Below are 15168 nucleotides of genomic sequence, written 5' to 3' on the forward strand. Positions count from 1 at the left end.
GCTCTGTATGGCTTGTTTTTATTCAGTATTTTCAATATTTCTCACGATTGCATTGAACATTTTGTCGTTTTTTTTTGGTCTTTAGTAGTTTAGCTAAGTTTACAAGTTATATATAGTCACTTTTCGCTATTGTAAGTGTGCCAGTTTTCTTTATTTTTACGTGTTTTATACGTGGAGTCGTACAGTTGGTGGACGCTGTTGCCTTTTGAACGCTGCTGCTGCTGCTGCTCACCGGAACATCATTCTGAACATTATTTTTTCGTGATTTTCTTTTTCTTTTTCTTACTAGTCTTTTAGCTTTTTATCAGTTTTCTTTTGCTTACTTTCAACACCTTCTGTCTGAAACCCTTCTGGACCTCGGATCGGACTACAAAGTTAAGTTAAGTAACTGCGTCAGTTTTCCTGATTTATTTATTTGGTTCTGAACGTTAAACGTCTGCGTGTTTTGTTTTGTGTTTTGTGCGTGGAGTCGTGCAGCTGTTGGTGGATGACACCTGCTGGCCGGCTAGACTGCTGCTAACCCCCGGCGCCGTCCAACTGGCTTCCCCGTCTCCAGCGTAGCTACAACCGGCTTGCTCCACTCCTCTGCCTCCGCTGTGCTGGCTCTGTGGCTTCACCATAATCGCCTGGATCTACCGCTGGCTTCTTCCGACTTCACAACCTGTGGATTTTTAACCTGTTCCTCTGGATTGCTCTATGTTTGACTCTCACGTAACGAGCGCATCTCTGCCGCTCCGTTACTCGGTAACGGAGATGTTACGTCTACGGATCTTCTCAAGGACCCCCCCACCTCAGCTTGCATCCCACCACGACATTCTCAAACGACCAAAATACATCCACCGAGGCTCTGGACGGAATTTTCAGTACACTCACGCCAGCAACAAAAACATCCGCTCCTTCTGGTCCACTGGGCCCCGCCCCCCTCCTCGCACAGCCCGTACGGTCAGTCCCGTCAATCACAGTGTACTGTCCCCTCTGCTCAAAGCAACCTGCTACACTCCACTCACCTGTCTGAAACTCTGTCTGCTGAACACCAGATCTCTCAGTAATAAGGCCCTTTTGATAAATGACTTTATTGTTGACCAGAGCCTAGACATTCTCTGCCTCACTGAGACCTGGCAACAACCAAATTACTTCTCCCATCTAAATGAGGCTGTCCCACCAGGTTTTTCTTTTATTAGTAAACCCCGGGTTAATGGGAGGGGGGGTGGCCTCGCTCTCCTCCATCGTGATAACATCAAAGTCACCACTGTCACAGTCCCCCTTCACTCCTCCTTTGAATGTCTAGCTGTAAAACTCTCAGGCCCCAAACCCACTATCATTGTCACCATTTACAGACCACCAAAACCCTCCGCCGTTTTCCTCAATGAATTCTCATCACTACTTACATCTGTATGTGCAATGTCCCCCACTGTTATCCTCCTTGGTGATTTCAACATCCACATTGACAACCCATCCTGTACTTTTGCTAATGACTTCACATCACTTCTGGACTGTCTTGGCATCACACAACATGTCAACCTCCCAACCCATAACAAAGGTCACATTCTGGATTTAATCTGCTGCACTGACATCACTCCCACTAACCTTGATGTCGGTCAATTCCATGTAAATGTCAACCTCACCATGTTAAAATAAAGTAACATGTAACAGAACAAAATCACTTTAAAATATATCATCAAGGCCTGTATTTTACAGAACTAAAAGAGTTCAACCAATTTTTCAAAGAAATTGCACCCTTCTCGTTCTCTACCTCAGCTTATGGCAATTAAGAATATTGTGATTTCAATACATCTAATTGAACGATTTTTTTAACAACCATATAGGATCAAAATGTTCGCCCACAACAATGCTCAGCCTCCCTTAAGGGCAGTAGGGGTTTACTTAAGCTAAGTGTAAATTAGTTGTTTGATTTCACGTTTCCATTTCACTGTGGAACCTTGTTAAAGTGGCACAGATTTACAGGACAGCCAATGTCACGTCCGTGACATTTTTTAGAAAAAGTTCTTATCAAACATCCGTTTGAAATGCAACAGTAAACAAACTCTCTGTGCAAAGCTAAATTTAATTTAGGTTATATGTTAAAAATAATTGGCCATTCTACTCCCTTTCTAAATATTATTTTTACCACTTTACTGACGTTACTGTTACGGACGTTACTATACACAATAGCCATGCCAGTGACATTGTTTAATCGGTCAACGTGTTGGATTGAATTAACCCCGATCCATGGTTGTAGCCTATACGTCTATACACGATTATGTTTAGATTTAGCGTACTTCTATGTAGCGACATCTTCGTTCTTGCGATCACGTTATCCCAGAGAATAAATAAATCACGTTCAAGAATAAGTCACGATGTGCAGGCTTAATACGGCTGAAGCCAATAACACGGAGCTGTCCGTCATCAAATATATGGGTTACCCATCGTCATGTGGAACTACTGTTTTCACCTGTGTAGGATACATCGATTGTTTATCAAGAAGTTTGTAAGGTAAGTGTTGTCCATGTTACATTGTTTTGTATGCGCGAGGAGGAGAACAATCGTCTCGTCTCAAGAGCTACGAAGACGTCCCAAACTTTGACAGCTATTCTGCAGATTCCTCTACGTTGTACTGTTAAGGTGAGTAAAGTGAACCTATACGATATTGTAAGTAATTAAGAAGAAACTAAAGTAAAGAGGTGTAAATAGTAGTAGTAGTAGTAGTAGTAGTATTGAAGTGATTGAATACAGACATGGAAGTGATTAAAGTCAATGAATGTATGAATGAATAGCAGCTTGGTAGTTAGCCTAGCGGCCTACAAGCTAAATGAATAGCCAGCTGTCAGTTGGAGCCTACAATATTTTGGTTCATCTCATCTTTATCAGATAGCTAAAGCCTATGATATTTCATCTATATATGTGTCTGTATCCATCATCTGTCACCAAATAGTAGCCGTATTCTGTCATAGCCTACATTAAGTATTATTTTCCCCTATTTGACATGAAGGGTATTTTAGTTATTTGTTGTTAATATGAAGAAAGTAGCAAATGTATTCTATACTGTGTCAACAAAAACAGCCTAGTTGGTCCTTGTAAGATAACAAAATAGATTTCAGTGGTCTAACAGGTAGCCTCTAAAAATTAATTCATGGAATATAGGAAATGATCAGTGAGAGTTTGTAAGGTACCCAGCTAATCAGATTAGGAATGGACACTCAGGACAGAAGCGTTAAACAATAGAAATGGCGGTAAATTGAAATACTTGTTCATTACCCTAAATGTAGTTATAATGACTATATTTTCATTTAAATTGTAGGAAATGGCTAAGACAGCTGCTGAGAGGCAGAAGGCCTATCGTGAGAGGAAGAGAAATTATGAGAGCTTTAAACAGCATGAACGAGAGAGGAAGAAGCTTGAGAGATTAAAGAAGAAAGTGACAAACAAAAGTAGAGGCACGGAGGGAACGGGAGCAAGCAAGGGAGCGACAACGACGCAGGCGTCTACATCTCAAACATTCTCTGCCCAGTCCAACACAGCGGTCACCTGCCTTTAAATCCAGGCAGTCTTTGGGAAAAGCTGTAAAGAAAGTCATCAAAGCACTACCATCAAGTCCAAGGAAGAAGTCTGCTGTCATCCAGAGACTGTCAGTGAAGTTGAACTTTCCGGGTCAAGAAAAGAAGAGGAGAAAATCAGCCCTATCACCTGAGATGACCTCAGCTGTTGTGTCATTCTACAGCAGAGATGACATATCCAGGCAGGCACCAGGAAAAAGGGATGCCGTCATCATCAGAGAGGGGGGGCAGAAAACTAAAATTCAAAAACGTCACATGGCCATGTCCATAATGGAGGCCTATCGTTTATTCAAGGAAGAGCACCCGGAGGATATAGTGGGGAAGTCCAAATTTGCAGAGTTGCGCCCACCATTCATACTCCCAAGAGCAGACACTCCTCGAAATGTTTGCCTCTGTATATATCATGAAAATGTTACACTTTGGATCAACTGTGCCTATAAGCATGTACCAAGGCAGGCATTCAGAAGTGTGGGTAACTACATTGATGCAGTTGTGTGTAGTAGTGAGAGAGCTGAGTGCATGCTGAATGAATGTGATGAATGTGGGGATGGATGTAAATTTCAACAGCTGATCTCCAGCATCCCTGATGAGGAAAAAGACATCAACACCAGCTGGTATACCTGGGAGTCTGTTGAGGGGGTGCAGGTTAAGACGCAAAAGGTTGGACTTTTCAGGGATGTTTTACAAAAGCTGCTTGAAGCTGCCCCCAAGTTCACCCGCCATTCTTTAATTAAACAACAACAGAGCAGATTTTTTCAGGGGAAGATGAGGGAGGGTGATGAAGGATGTGTAGTACTCCAGGTAGACTTTGCAGAGAATTACTCAGTGAGCTACCAAGATGAAATCCAGTCTGCACACTGGAATCAAAGCCAGATTACAGTCTTCACGGCTGTAGCCTGGGTTAAAGGGGAGGCTCAATCCTACGTTGTGGTCAGTGATGAGCTCCATCATGACAAAAAGGCAGTCACAACCTTCCTCACAGGCATTGTGAAGGACCTTCAAGAGAGACACCCAGCAATGAGGGAGCTGCACATTTTCAGTGATGGGGCAGCATCACAGTTTAAGAACAGATTTGTTTGGTTTTTCCTGTCCTCTAATTTGAAGGAAATATTTCCAAATGTGAGCACTGAATGGCATTATTTTGCCACCAGCCATGGCAAAGGTGCAGTGGATGGAGTGGGGGGAACAGTGAAGAGGGCTGTTGGCACTGCAGTGCTTAGCAGACAGGTTGTGCTGATAAATGCAGGTACATTTGCTCAGACTGCTAGAAGGGTCTGCCCTAAGATGGAGGTCTTTCTCATCTGTAAGGATGATATTATAGAGTTCTGTGTGTCACATAAGATCGACAAGTACTAGGAGCTGGTAGCACCTCTTCCAGGTACACTGAACGTGCATTCTGTTGTTCCAGTGTCATGGGGCCAAGTTAAATACAAGCCATACTCCTCAGCGACAGAATCAGCCAAACATACACTGGTCCAGAGCCCTGATGATGATGTGGAGGAATCAAGTGATGATGAGCCTGAAGCCAATCCATCTGAGCAATCGCTTAACATCAAAACGGGTGATTGTGTCCTTGTGACCTACGAGGGCAAGAAGTCCAGGAGGGAATATGTAGGCCTTGTCACAGACTACGACCAACACGGAGTGGAAGTTCAGTTTTTGAGAAAAAATGATGAGCTGGGCTTTGTCTACATCATGCCAACAAAGGAGGACAAGTCATGGGTGGTGAGGAACCAAATTATTAGGCGCCTCAATCCTTTGGTGGACAACAGAGGCAGGCACCACTTCAATGAGGCTGTGCAGGCGGAGTAAGGGGGAAGAAAGATCCTACATTTCTTCATTGTCTACAATACTTTTGACAAACAAACGTGTGAATAAATTATTTATTTATTGATCTTACCTCATGTCATTGTCAATGTTTATTATAATTGTAACACAGAATCTAAAATGAACTGGGATTATGTAACAGACAGACGTTTACGCTGAAATCCATGCTGTTTTGCAGCCATCTTGCAAATCTTATTTAGGAACTTAAAGATTTTAACTGATATTCTGAGGAATTTTTGGTATGGAGGGCTATGATGGTTAAATTGTTGATTTCCCACACAGATGCCATGTGTATTTCAGACGCGTCACATCCATAACGGAATTACGTCACATCCATAACGCTGTTTTTTCCTTCTTATACTCCACATGAAATATAAAATATTTAAAACACAGCAGTTTTTATGTTCAATGTGGACCCCTTTATCATATGGATATCTTCATTTTGATATTAGTCTTAAATGTTCACAGAAATTAATGAAAATGTATAATCACCCAAAAAGCGCTGTAATTTTCCGTCACATCCATAACGCATGTCTTTTATGGCATTTTCTTAAACCTTAAACCTTATATGGGAAAACTGTTTTTTTCTATCAATTCTCCAAGATAGGAAGCCCTGAAAATATGCATCACCTCTTTAAATATTGAAAGAGAAAAAATCTACTAGGTCATTACAGTTGTCATTTTGAGTTAAAATGTCACGTCCATAACGCTGGAATTGCTCTGTCATTGATTTCCCCATCTCCGACCACAAAGCTGTACTTTTTGACATTCATACCCAACTACACAAAACCAAGGAACAACGGACCATCTCCTTCAGAAACATCAAACTTATCATCACCACAGACCTCTCCACCATGATCAGCTCCTACCCCAACCCTCCCCCAGCTTCCTCCCTGACTGACCTGGTGACTCACTACAATAACTGCCTCTCCTCCTCCCTCACCAGGCCCCCCTGAAAACCCGCTCAGTCTCATTCACCCACACTGCTCCCTGGTTCACTCCTCATCTGCGCCAGCTCAAAGCCACTGGTCGTCGACTGGAGCGACTCTACAAGAAGACTCAACTCACTGTACACCGCCAAATGTATTCGGACCACCTCCATCACTACAAGAATGCCCTCACCACTGCCAAAACCTCATACTTCTCCAACCTCATCAACACTGGTACAGGCAACAGCAGAGTCCTCTTCTCAACAGTCAGCCACTTACTTCAGCCTCCTAAATTCCTCCCTCCAGACATTTCCACCACCCAATGCACTGCGTTCCTGGACTTCTTCAGCTCTAAAATCAACACCATTCACCAACAACTGGCCTCATCTCGCACCCCCTCTGATGACCCACCCTGGATGATCACCTCCGGCCAACCTCTCATCAGCTCCCTCTCTGACTTCACCCCAGTAACAGAACAGACCGTTTCAGAACTCATCCGCAAAGCCAAAACCACCACCTGTCAGCTCGATCCACCAACATAATTAACTCCTCCCTCACTACTGGTACTGTACCCCCCCACTCTCAAGCTGGCTGCCATCACTCCCATCCTGAAAAAACCTGGTGCTGACCCAACTGACCTTAACCATTACCGGCCCATCTCCAATCTCCCTTTCATCTCCAAAACACTTGAAAGGGTGGTTGCCGCACAACTACAGTCCCACCTCGACACAAACAATCTCCACGAACCGTTCCAATCTGGCTTCCGTCCAAAACACAGCACTGAAACAGCCCTAGTCAAAATCACCAACGACCTCCTCCTTGCAGCCGACTCTGGATTACTCACCATTCTCATCCTCCTCGATCTCAGCGCAGCATTCGACACCATCTCCCACCCTCTGCTCCTGGACCGCCTGGCTGGCATTGGGATCACTGGTGCTGCACTCTCCTGGTTTACATCCTACCTCACCGGCCGTCAACAATTTGTTCAACTAAGCAACCACAAGTCTGGGTGTTCAGGTGTCTCACTGGGTGTCCCCCAGGGGTCAGTCTTGGGTCCACTCCTGTTCACCACTTAACTCCTCCCGCTGGGCACACTCCTCCATCACCATGGGGTCCATTTTCACTGCTACGCTGACGACACACAGGTCTACATCTCCACCAAACCCACCGCTGCCATCCCCCCCACCTCCCTCATCACGTGCCTGGAAGAGATCCGGAGCTGGTTGAGCAGGAACTTCCTGAAACTCAATGGAAACAAGACCGAGGCCCTGCTCATCGGATCCAAATCCACCCTCACTAAATCACAACACACCCCAGCTCCACTCATAATCATCGATGGATTCCCAGTACCCTTCTCCTCCAAAGTCAAGAGCCTCGGCGTCATCCTGGACAACACGCTCTCATTCGCACCCCATATTCACAACATCACCCGGACTGCATTCTTCCACCTCCGCAACATCGCCAGACTCCGCCCATCACTGACCCAATCCAGCACTGAAATCCTAGTTCACTCATTTGTCACATCACGCATAGACTACTGCAACGCCCTCCTCACCGGACTCCCCACCAAACTCATCAACAGACTGCAGATCATTCAGAACTCAGCCGCCCGGATCATCACCCGCACCAAATCATCTGACCACATCACCCCTGTCCTCATCCAACTTCACTGGCTCCCAGTACACTACCGCATCCAATACAAAATACCTACTCCTCACCTACAAAGCTCTCCACAACCTAGCCCCCAGTTACCTCTGCGACCTCCTCCAAGAATACACTCCCTCCCGCTCCCTCCGCTCAACCTCTGCTGGACTACTATGTATCCCCACATCACGACTCACTACAATGGGTGCCCGGTCATTCAGCTGTTCAGCACCCAGGCTCTGGAACTCCCTCCCCCCACACATAAAACAGTCAGACACCATTACAACCTTCAAGTCACAACTCAAAACTCACCTGTTCAAACTCGCACACAACGTCTAACTGATCACTGTTTTGATTGTTTGTTTGTTTTGTTTTGTCTTGTTTTTGTTTTATTTATTTTTTATTTATTATGTTTATTTATTTATTTTTTCCACAATGTCTTGTTTTTTTAGACGATTTATGATGACTATATGCTCTGTAAGGTGACCTTGGGTGTCTTGAAAGGCGCCTCTAAATTAAATGTATGATTATTATTATTACAAAAACGCCCTCAACAGTGCATGCTCCTCCTACTACTCCTCCGTCATACAATCAGGCAGCAACAACCCCAAGACTCTGTTTTTCACCATAAATAAACTTCTTAAACCTATGGACACCATCTCCAACTCCTTCAATGTCAGTAAATGCATCTCATTCCTCTCACACGTCCAAAGAAAAATTATACACGTTCAACTGACGGCCTCAGTTCTCTACCTGCATCCTGGGTACCATGCCCTCAACCCTAGCCATGGCCTGTCTCCCCTTACTCTTTCCCCTGATCACCTCAGCTATAAACTCCTCTCGGTTCTAGTCCCCCCCGCCCTCAAACTCGCTGCTGTCACCCCCAACTAAATATTCCTGGACTTGACCCTGAAACACTGAGCAATTTCCGACCCATCTCCAATCTCCCCTTCCTCTCGAACAATTTTAGAAAGAACCGTTGCCTCCCAGTTAAAATCACACCTCGACGACAATAACCTCTACGGACCTTTTCAATCCGGCTTCCGCTCCAGACACACCACGGAAACAGCTATTTTGAAAAGGTCACAAATTACATTCTTCTCCCTGCTGACTCTGGTTCCCTCTCCATCCTCATCCTCCTTGATCTCTAGGCCGCCTTCGATACCAACAACCACTCCATCCTCATCTCCCTCCCCCAGTCCTCACTTGGCACCACTGGCACCTCTCTAAACTGGTTCATTTCCTAACTCATTGACATACGCCAATTCAATTCAACTGCAAATACCCCACATCCCCAGTCACTCATGGTATCCCCAAGGCTTCTGTACTCGGTCCCCTACTTTTCATTATCTACTAGGGCTGGGCGATTAATCGAATTTTGATCGCGATTACGATTTTAGCGTCAAACTATCAGAAAATTAACATAATCGAGTTATCCGATTTTTTGTTAATTATTATTATTTTTTTATTTTTTTAATGATTTATAGAAAGGTCAGAACAGCTGGACACATCTGTATATCATTTTAGATTGGAACATTTTCTTTTTGACCATTTTGTGCATTTTTTTAAGGCGTAATTTCAAAGTTCTCAGTTACAACGTTTTTTTTGGGAGAGACATGGTGAATAAACACGTTTTCAGACTCAAAGATAATCGTTTGAATAATCGTGATATCAATATTGACCAAAATAATCGTGATTATGATTTTTCCCATAATCGAGCAGCCCTATTATCTACATTCTCCCACTTGGTCAAATCCTCAGCCAACAAGGCCTCCGTTTTCACTGCCACTCAGATCTACCTCACCACCAAGACCATCTTTGCAGCAACCCATTGCACCCCCACCACCTGCCTCACTGATTTCAAAAAGTGGCTGCAACACAACTTCCTCCAATGAAACTGCAATAAATCTCTCCCCCGCTCCACCCAGGACCTCTCCCTCAATATTGATGGCATAATTGTCCCCCCTTTCACTCTCGTCCGCAACCTAGGTATTATCCTTGACCCCACCCTCTCATTCCTCACCCCTATAAACCAGATTACAAAAACAGCCTTCTTCCACCTCATCACTCGTCTCCGTCCTTCCCTATCACTCTCAGCCACCGAATCTCTGGTCGGCAGCTGAGAGTGCATTCATTTCATCCCGCCTTGATTACTGTATCTCCATCCTATACGGATCATCAAAACACATCCTTAATAAACTGCAATATGGTAAAAATTCTGCAGCCCGTACGCTCACTTCGACCCGCCACTCAGACCACACCCCTGTACTCCACGACCTCCACTGGCTTCCCGTCAAATACCAGATTGATTTCAAAATACTTCTCCTCACATCCGCAATGCCAACACTCTTTCATCATTCAAAACAGCCCTCAAAACACATATTTTCACCCTTGCTAATAACTTTTAGACTTTCTGTTTTGTGTTTGTGTTTTGTTTTTAATTTTGATTAGTATGATTTAGCTGCTACTGTGAAGCATCTTTGAGCATTTTGAAAAGCGCTATATAAATGTGATGTATCATTAATATTATTATTAGAGCTGTCAGTTAAACGCGTTATTAACGGCGTTAACGCAAACCAATTTTAACGGCGTTAATTTTTTAAACGCGCGATTAACGCACATTATTATAAAAAAAATAAATAATGGGCTCAAAACAAAGAAGCAGTAGCCTGACTGCTATGTTCAAGGCATATCTTTGTATGTTCTTGCATTATAGGCTTTTTTTTTGTACCGTCCAGTTTTGATCAGTATATGCCAATGTTGTTATCAATAAAAAAACATTTGCACAAGGCAAGCCGATGCACTTCTCCATGTTGATAAGAGCATTAAAATGAGAAAAATTAATGGGACAAAGAATTCAAGGGATTTTTTTTAGGATTAATCGTGAGTTAACTATGGCCTTAATACGATTAATCGTGATTAGATATTTTAATCGCTTGACAGCCCTAATTATTATATTATAATTATTATATGGATTTGATATTTTTTACAACCATTATGTGTTTTGTGTAAGCTCTAAACAGAATACAAATGAGCTAATCATATAACAAAGGCATATCATTGAGCGAATAAAAAAATACTACTTTTAAAATAAACTGAAATTTAACAACAAACAAAAACATGCATAAATTAGTATACATGATGCAATAATATATTATCGTGAAAGATCTAGGTTGGATCTCTTGGGTAAAACTGGACATGAAGGAGGGACTATAATAAGATCCAATAAAATGAGCAAACCGTCAAACATAGACTGCTGTAAAAGCTCTCAAGGGCTTGATAACAGAAGCAACCTGTACCTATATATTTCTAGAACAGTTCCATATCTCTTCTTTAGATATCCTATGTGCACTGAGGCAAATAATAGAGCAGAAGGACAATACCTTAATTGCACTCAAACATTGATTCCAGATGGATGTTAATTACAACAATACATATCTTATACTTGGTGGGCATGTACAGCTTTCAAAATATAGATATATATATTTCTCAATGACTCTCCTGCTCTTCATTCTAATTATCTGCAGTAATACCGTTGTTTTATATGTCATCTATGTACATGAAAGCCTTCACAAACCCATGTATATTTTTGTTGCTGCTTTGCTAATGAACGCCCTTTTTGGAAGCATAACCATCTATCCGAAACTTCTTGTTGATCTTCTGTCAGCAAAGCAAACTATATCCCGTCCTGCCTGCCGGTTACAGAGCTTTTTAATATACGTGTATGCTGCTTCCGAATTCACATTGTTGTCAGCGATGGCTTTTGATAGGTATGTATCCATTTGCAGACCTCTCCAATACCACTCCCTTGTCAGGAACCAAACTGTTAAATTCATTTTGGTTTTAGCCTTTTGTTTACCTTGTTGTAAAATTGGAATAGCTGTTATATTGTCAACTAATATAGGTCTATGCAAGTTTGTATTGATGAGAATTACTTGTGATATCTATTCCCTTGTCAAAGCGGGGTGTGGGGACTCAACTGTAAGCAATGCATATGGGCTATGTGTAATGGTACTTTCTATACTTCCACATCTAATATTTATTTTGTTTTCTTACACAAGAATATTGTCTATTTGTTTGAGGAGCTCCAGGGATTTCAGGACAGGAGCTCTTAACACGTGTCTCCCCCACCTAGCTATATTTCTGAACTTCACCATAATTGCTCTGTTTGAAATCATTCAAAATCGTATTCCTTCTGGCATACCGCATATTGTTCGTCTTATAGTATCTCTCCTGTATGTTGTGATTCCTCCTCTCTTCAATCCTCTAATTTATGGATTTAAAATGCAAGCGATATCTCAACGTCTTGTAGCACTATTCAAGCTGAAATAACTGTATTTGACAGACAACAGGCTACAAGAAAGAGGACTTTTAGAACGGGACGGGAGGGGAGTTTTTTGGGTGGTTTTGTTTTGCTCTCTTTTGCTCTTTTCTTTGCTCTCTCTTAACAACTCTCAAATCTTACCTACAGCACCTTGAAGAATTGTCATTTATTATGAGACTTAACTAATATCCTTATTACAGGTCAGATATATTAATATAAATTCAAATATACATAGTATATGTTTAATAAAACAATGGGCTTTGTGTCCATTCGATTTTTTTTGGATTATGCTATTGAACTGCCACTTAACATAATAACTTCATGATGTTTCAAGTGCATGAAAATACAACTGTAAAATACTTAAACAGGGTATATGCCTTTTACTACCTTTTTTACTACCTCCACAATATTTCTTACTACCAACACGACATCAAGCAGCGGGGCGGGGGGTATGCAAAGCACCACTTACTACTTACTATGTGGTATAAATGTGACACTGCCGCGATCCCTGTAGCCCTAGTAATGCTGCTGCTGCTGCTAGCACCGCAAAACAACAACAAAGAGAGTAGAGGTCTTCACTCCTGCAGGACGCGACGCAAAATAGTGCAGCGCGGGACAAAAAATTAAAGCTCATTGCGGGAGCGGGCGTGATGATAGAGGTGCATTTGTGGGTGCGGGATGATCCACTGCACTCCCGCAAATCAAATATGAGGGTAAAGTAAAAGATACAAATTATCATGAAGCCCTCATCAATAAGAAAAACCTACTTTTCCAACAACTTTTCCTTCATGGTCGAAGCAGCAGCTGATTCTTTTACCTATCATTTTTCATTTAGACGTGCTGGTACCGACCTGCAGTTTTTATTTTTTTAATATGTGACTGTTTCGTGTTTCAGTTACCGAGGCCTATTTAATGTTTTGTGTGGTTGAAAACATGCAGGCTTACCAAGAAATATGTTACCAATACTGGTAGCCTAATGAATTATGTGCTCGCTCGTTTTTTCCAAGCCAATGGACAGGCCTTTCCTGAGACAGAAAGTAAACATCCATCCTTGCGGGCATTTGCGGGCGGGAGCGGGATATAATATCATAGATGCGGGCGGGAGCGGCACTAAAAATTACAGCTCTTTGCAGGAGCGAGTGGGAGCGGCACTGTACAAGGCGAGAGCGGGAGTGAATATTGTGTCCCGCGCAGACCTCTAATAGATAGCTGCTCCCCCTTCGCATGAAGCCGCTGCTGGTGAATGCTTGTTGTGTGATTTAATCGCTTTAATGCCGTTCCATGTCACATTGATCGTTTTTTTGCACAATGAGCAAAAAGCTTCTCGGTCATTTCCCATCACAGGTTTCAACCAGTCTTTAAATGTCGGGTCGTCAACCCATGTTTGCAAAAACTTGCATTTACCCATTCTCTCATAGAGCTAGAAACTCAGCCGTACAGACCTCTGAGGGGAAAAGGCGGAAAATGTTGCTGGTGTTAAACCGAATTCTACGTCCCACCGAAAAGTGTGACCCCAGGGGGCGCTGTTGTACATTTTCTGCAACATACACGTGGATTATAACAAAAACATAATTAAAACATAAGATCTCCGGTGGGTCTTTCTTTTCTTGATACTAACATTAATTCTAAACAGCATTTTACACAGAAGCCTACAATAGGAAATTCTCAAAGGTAAATCAGCGGAATTTAACCATGACTGTAGCTTTTTATGGGGAAAGAAGCAACGGTGAAGGACCCTACTAAATGCCCTATCCATTGTATGGGTCGGTGAAATGCTAATCAAATCAAGCAAATGTATTTATTAAGCACCTTTAATAAAAAGGTAATTGGTTGGGGGGATCTTATGTTTCAAGTATGTTTTTGTCATGCCTGTCTACGCTTCAAACTGGTGCATATTGCAGAAAATATGCAACAGCGCCCCCTGGGGTCACACTTTTCGTTGGGTCGCAGAATTCGGTGTAACACAGGCGTCGCTATAGCAACCAGCGACGCCAACTCTAACGGCTACTTAGTTCAGGTCCTGTTAGCACCGTAAACTGTATTTTTTAGGCTAGATGAAGTTAAAACATGGAAACAAAAAAATGGAAACTCATTTTATATTGAGGTGGTGGTGAAAAATGTACTACCAAGTCAAATTGCGTTTGTTACCTTTTACTACCTTTCAAGGGCCTTAATTTTACATTTAATTTTTTACTACCTTTTACTACCGCGCGGACACCCTGTTAAAATACTGTAGCTCTTTACACACGCATTCTGACGAGTACTGAGAAAAATTAAAAATCAAAAGAAAAATCAAAAACTGTTAAATGCATGTGATGATCACAGATAATGACATAAAAGTGAAATATATAGTTCAGTACATCAAAAACTTCAAATGGCAAAGATGGTGCCAAAATGACCAATTTAGAGAGTCTGCCTAAATAGTCATTACTAATACCTCTGTAATTTTGCTCTGCTTAACTTTATGATGATCAAACTTTGCAGAGATAATGTTCACGCCTTGTGCTATGATTTGATTTAGAATTTTAGCTTCATCAGCATCATTTCAAAGAGATATTCATAGAAGTGTGATTTTTTTGGGCGGAATTGAAATCTGTCATTCATGCTTGTGTGCCAACTTAATTTACTCTGAGCCAGTGACATAAATACAGATACTTACACATCTGAACACATTTCACAAGTGTTCCCTTTATAATGACACCACAATTATTCAAATAGACCTTGTAGATGCAGAGATATTCTCTTTTCATTTTGGGCATGTCATTTTCAAGCAGAAACCTAAAAAATAGGCTGGAGTTTAACAGGTTAAAGCCCTCAACAACCTGGCCCCTCCCTACCTCTCTAACCTTCTCCACGCCATACCCCTGCCCGTTGTCTCAAGTCCGCTGAT

General features: G+C 42.3%; 2 protein-coding genes across 3 annotated transcripts in view; one reads left to right on the top strand and one right to left on the bottom strand.

Annotated features, from left to right (window-relative positions):
- Positions 1-15168, bottom strand: part of LOC132464590 (Fanconi anemia group A protein) — an 84510-nt gene that overhangs the window by 50318 nt on the left and 19024 nt on the right. The window lies entirely within an intron of this gene.
- Positions 11153-12650, top strand: LOC132464606 (olfactory receptor 52E4-like). The gene has a single exon (XM_060061078.1). It carries the CDS (start codon positions 11366-11368, stop codon positions 12284-12286), a length of 921 nt encoding a protein of 306 aa, XP_059917061.1. The 5' UTR covers positions 11153-11365; the 3' UTR covers positions 12287-12650.

Source organism: Gadus macrocephalus, chromosome 9, assembly GCF_031168955.1.
Source record: "Gadus macrocephalus chromosome 9, ASM3116895v1".
NCBI lineage: Eukaryota > Metazoa > Chordata > Actinopteri > Gadiformes > Gadidae > Gadus > Gadus macrocephalus.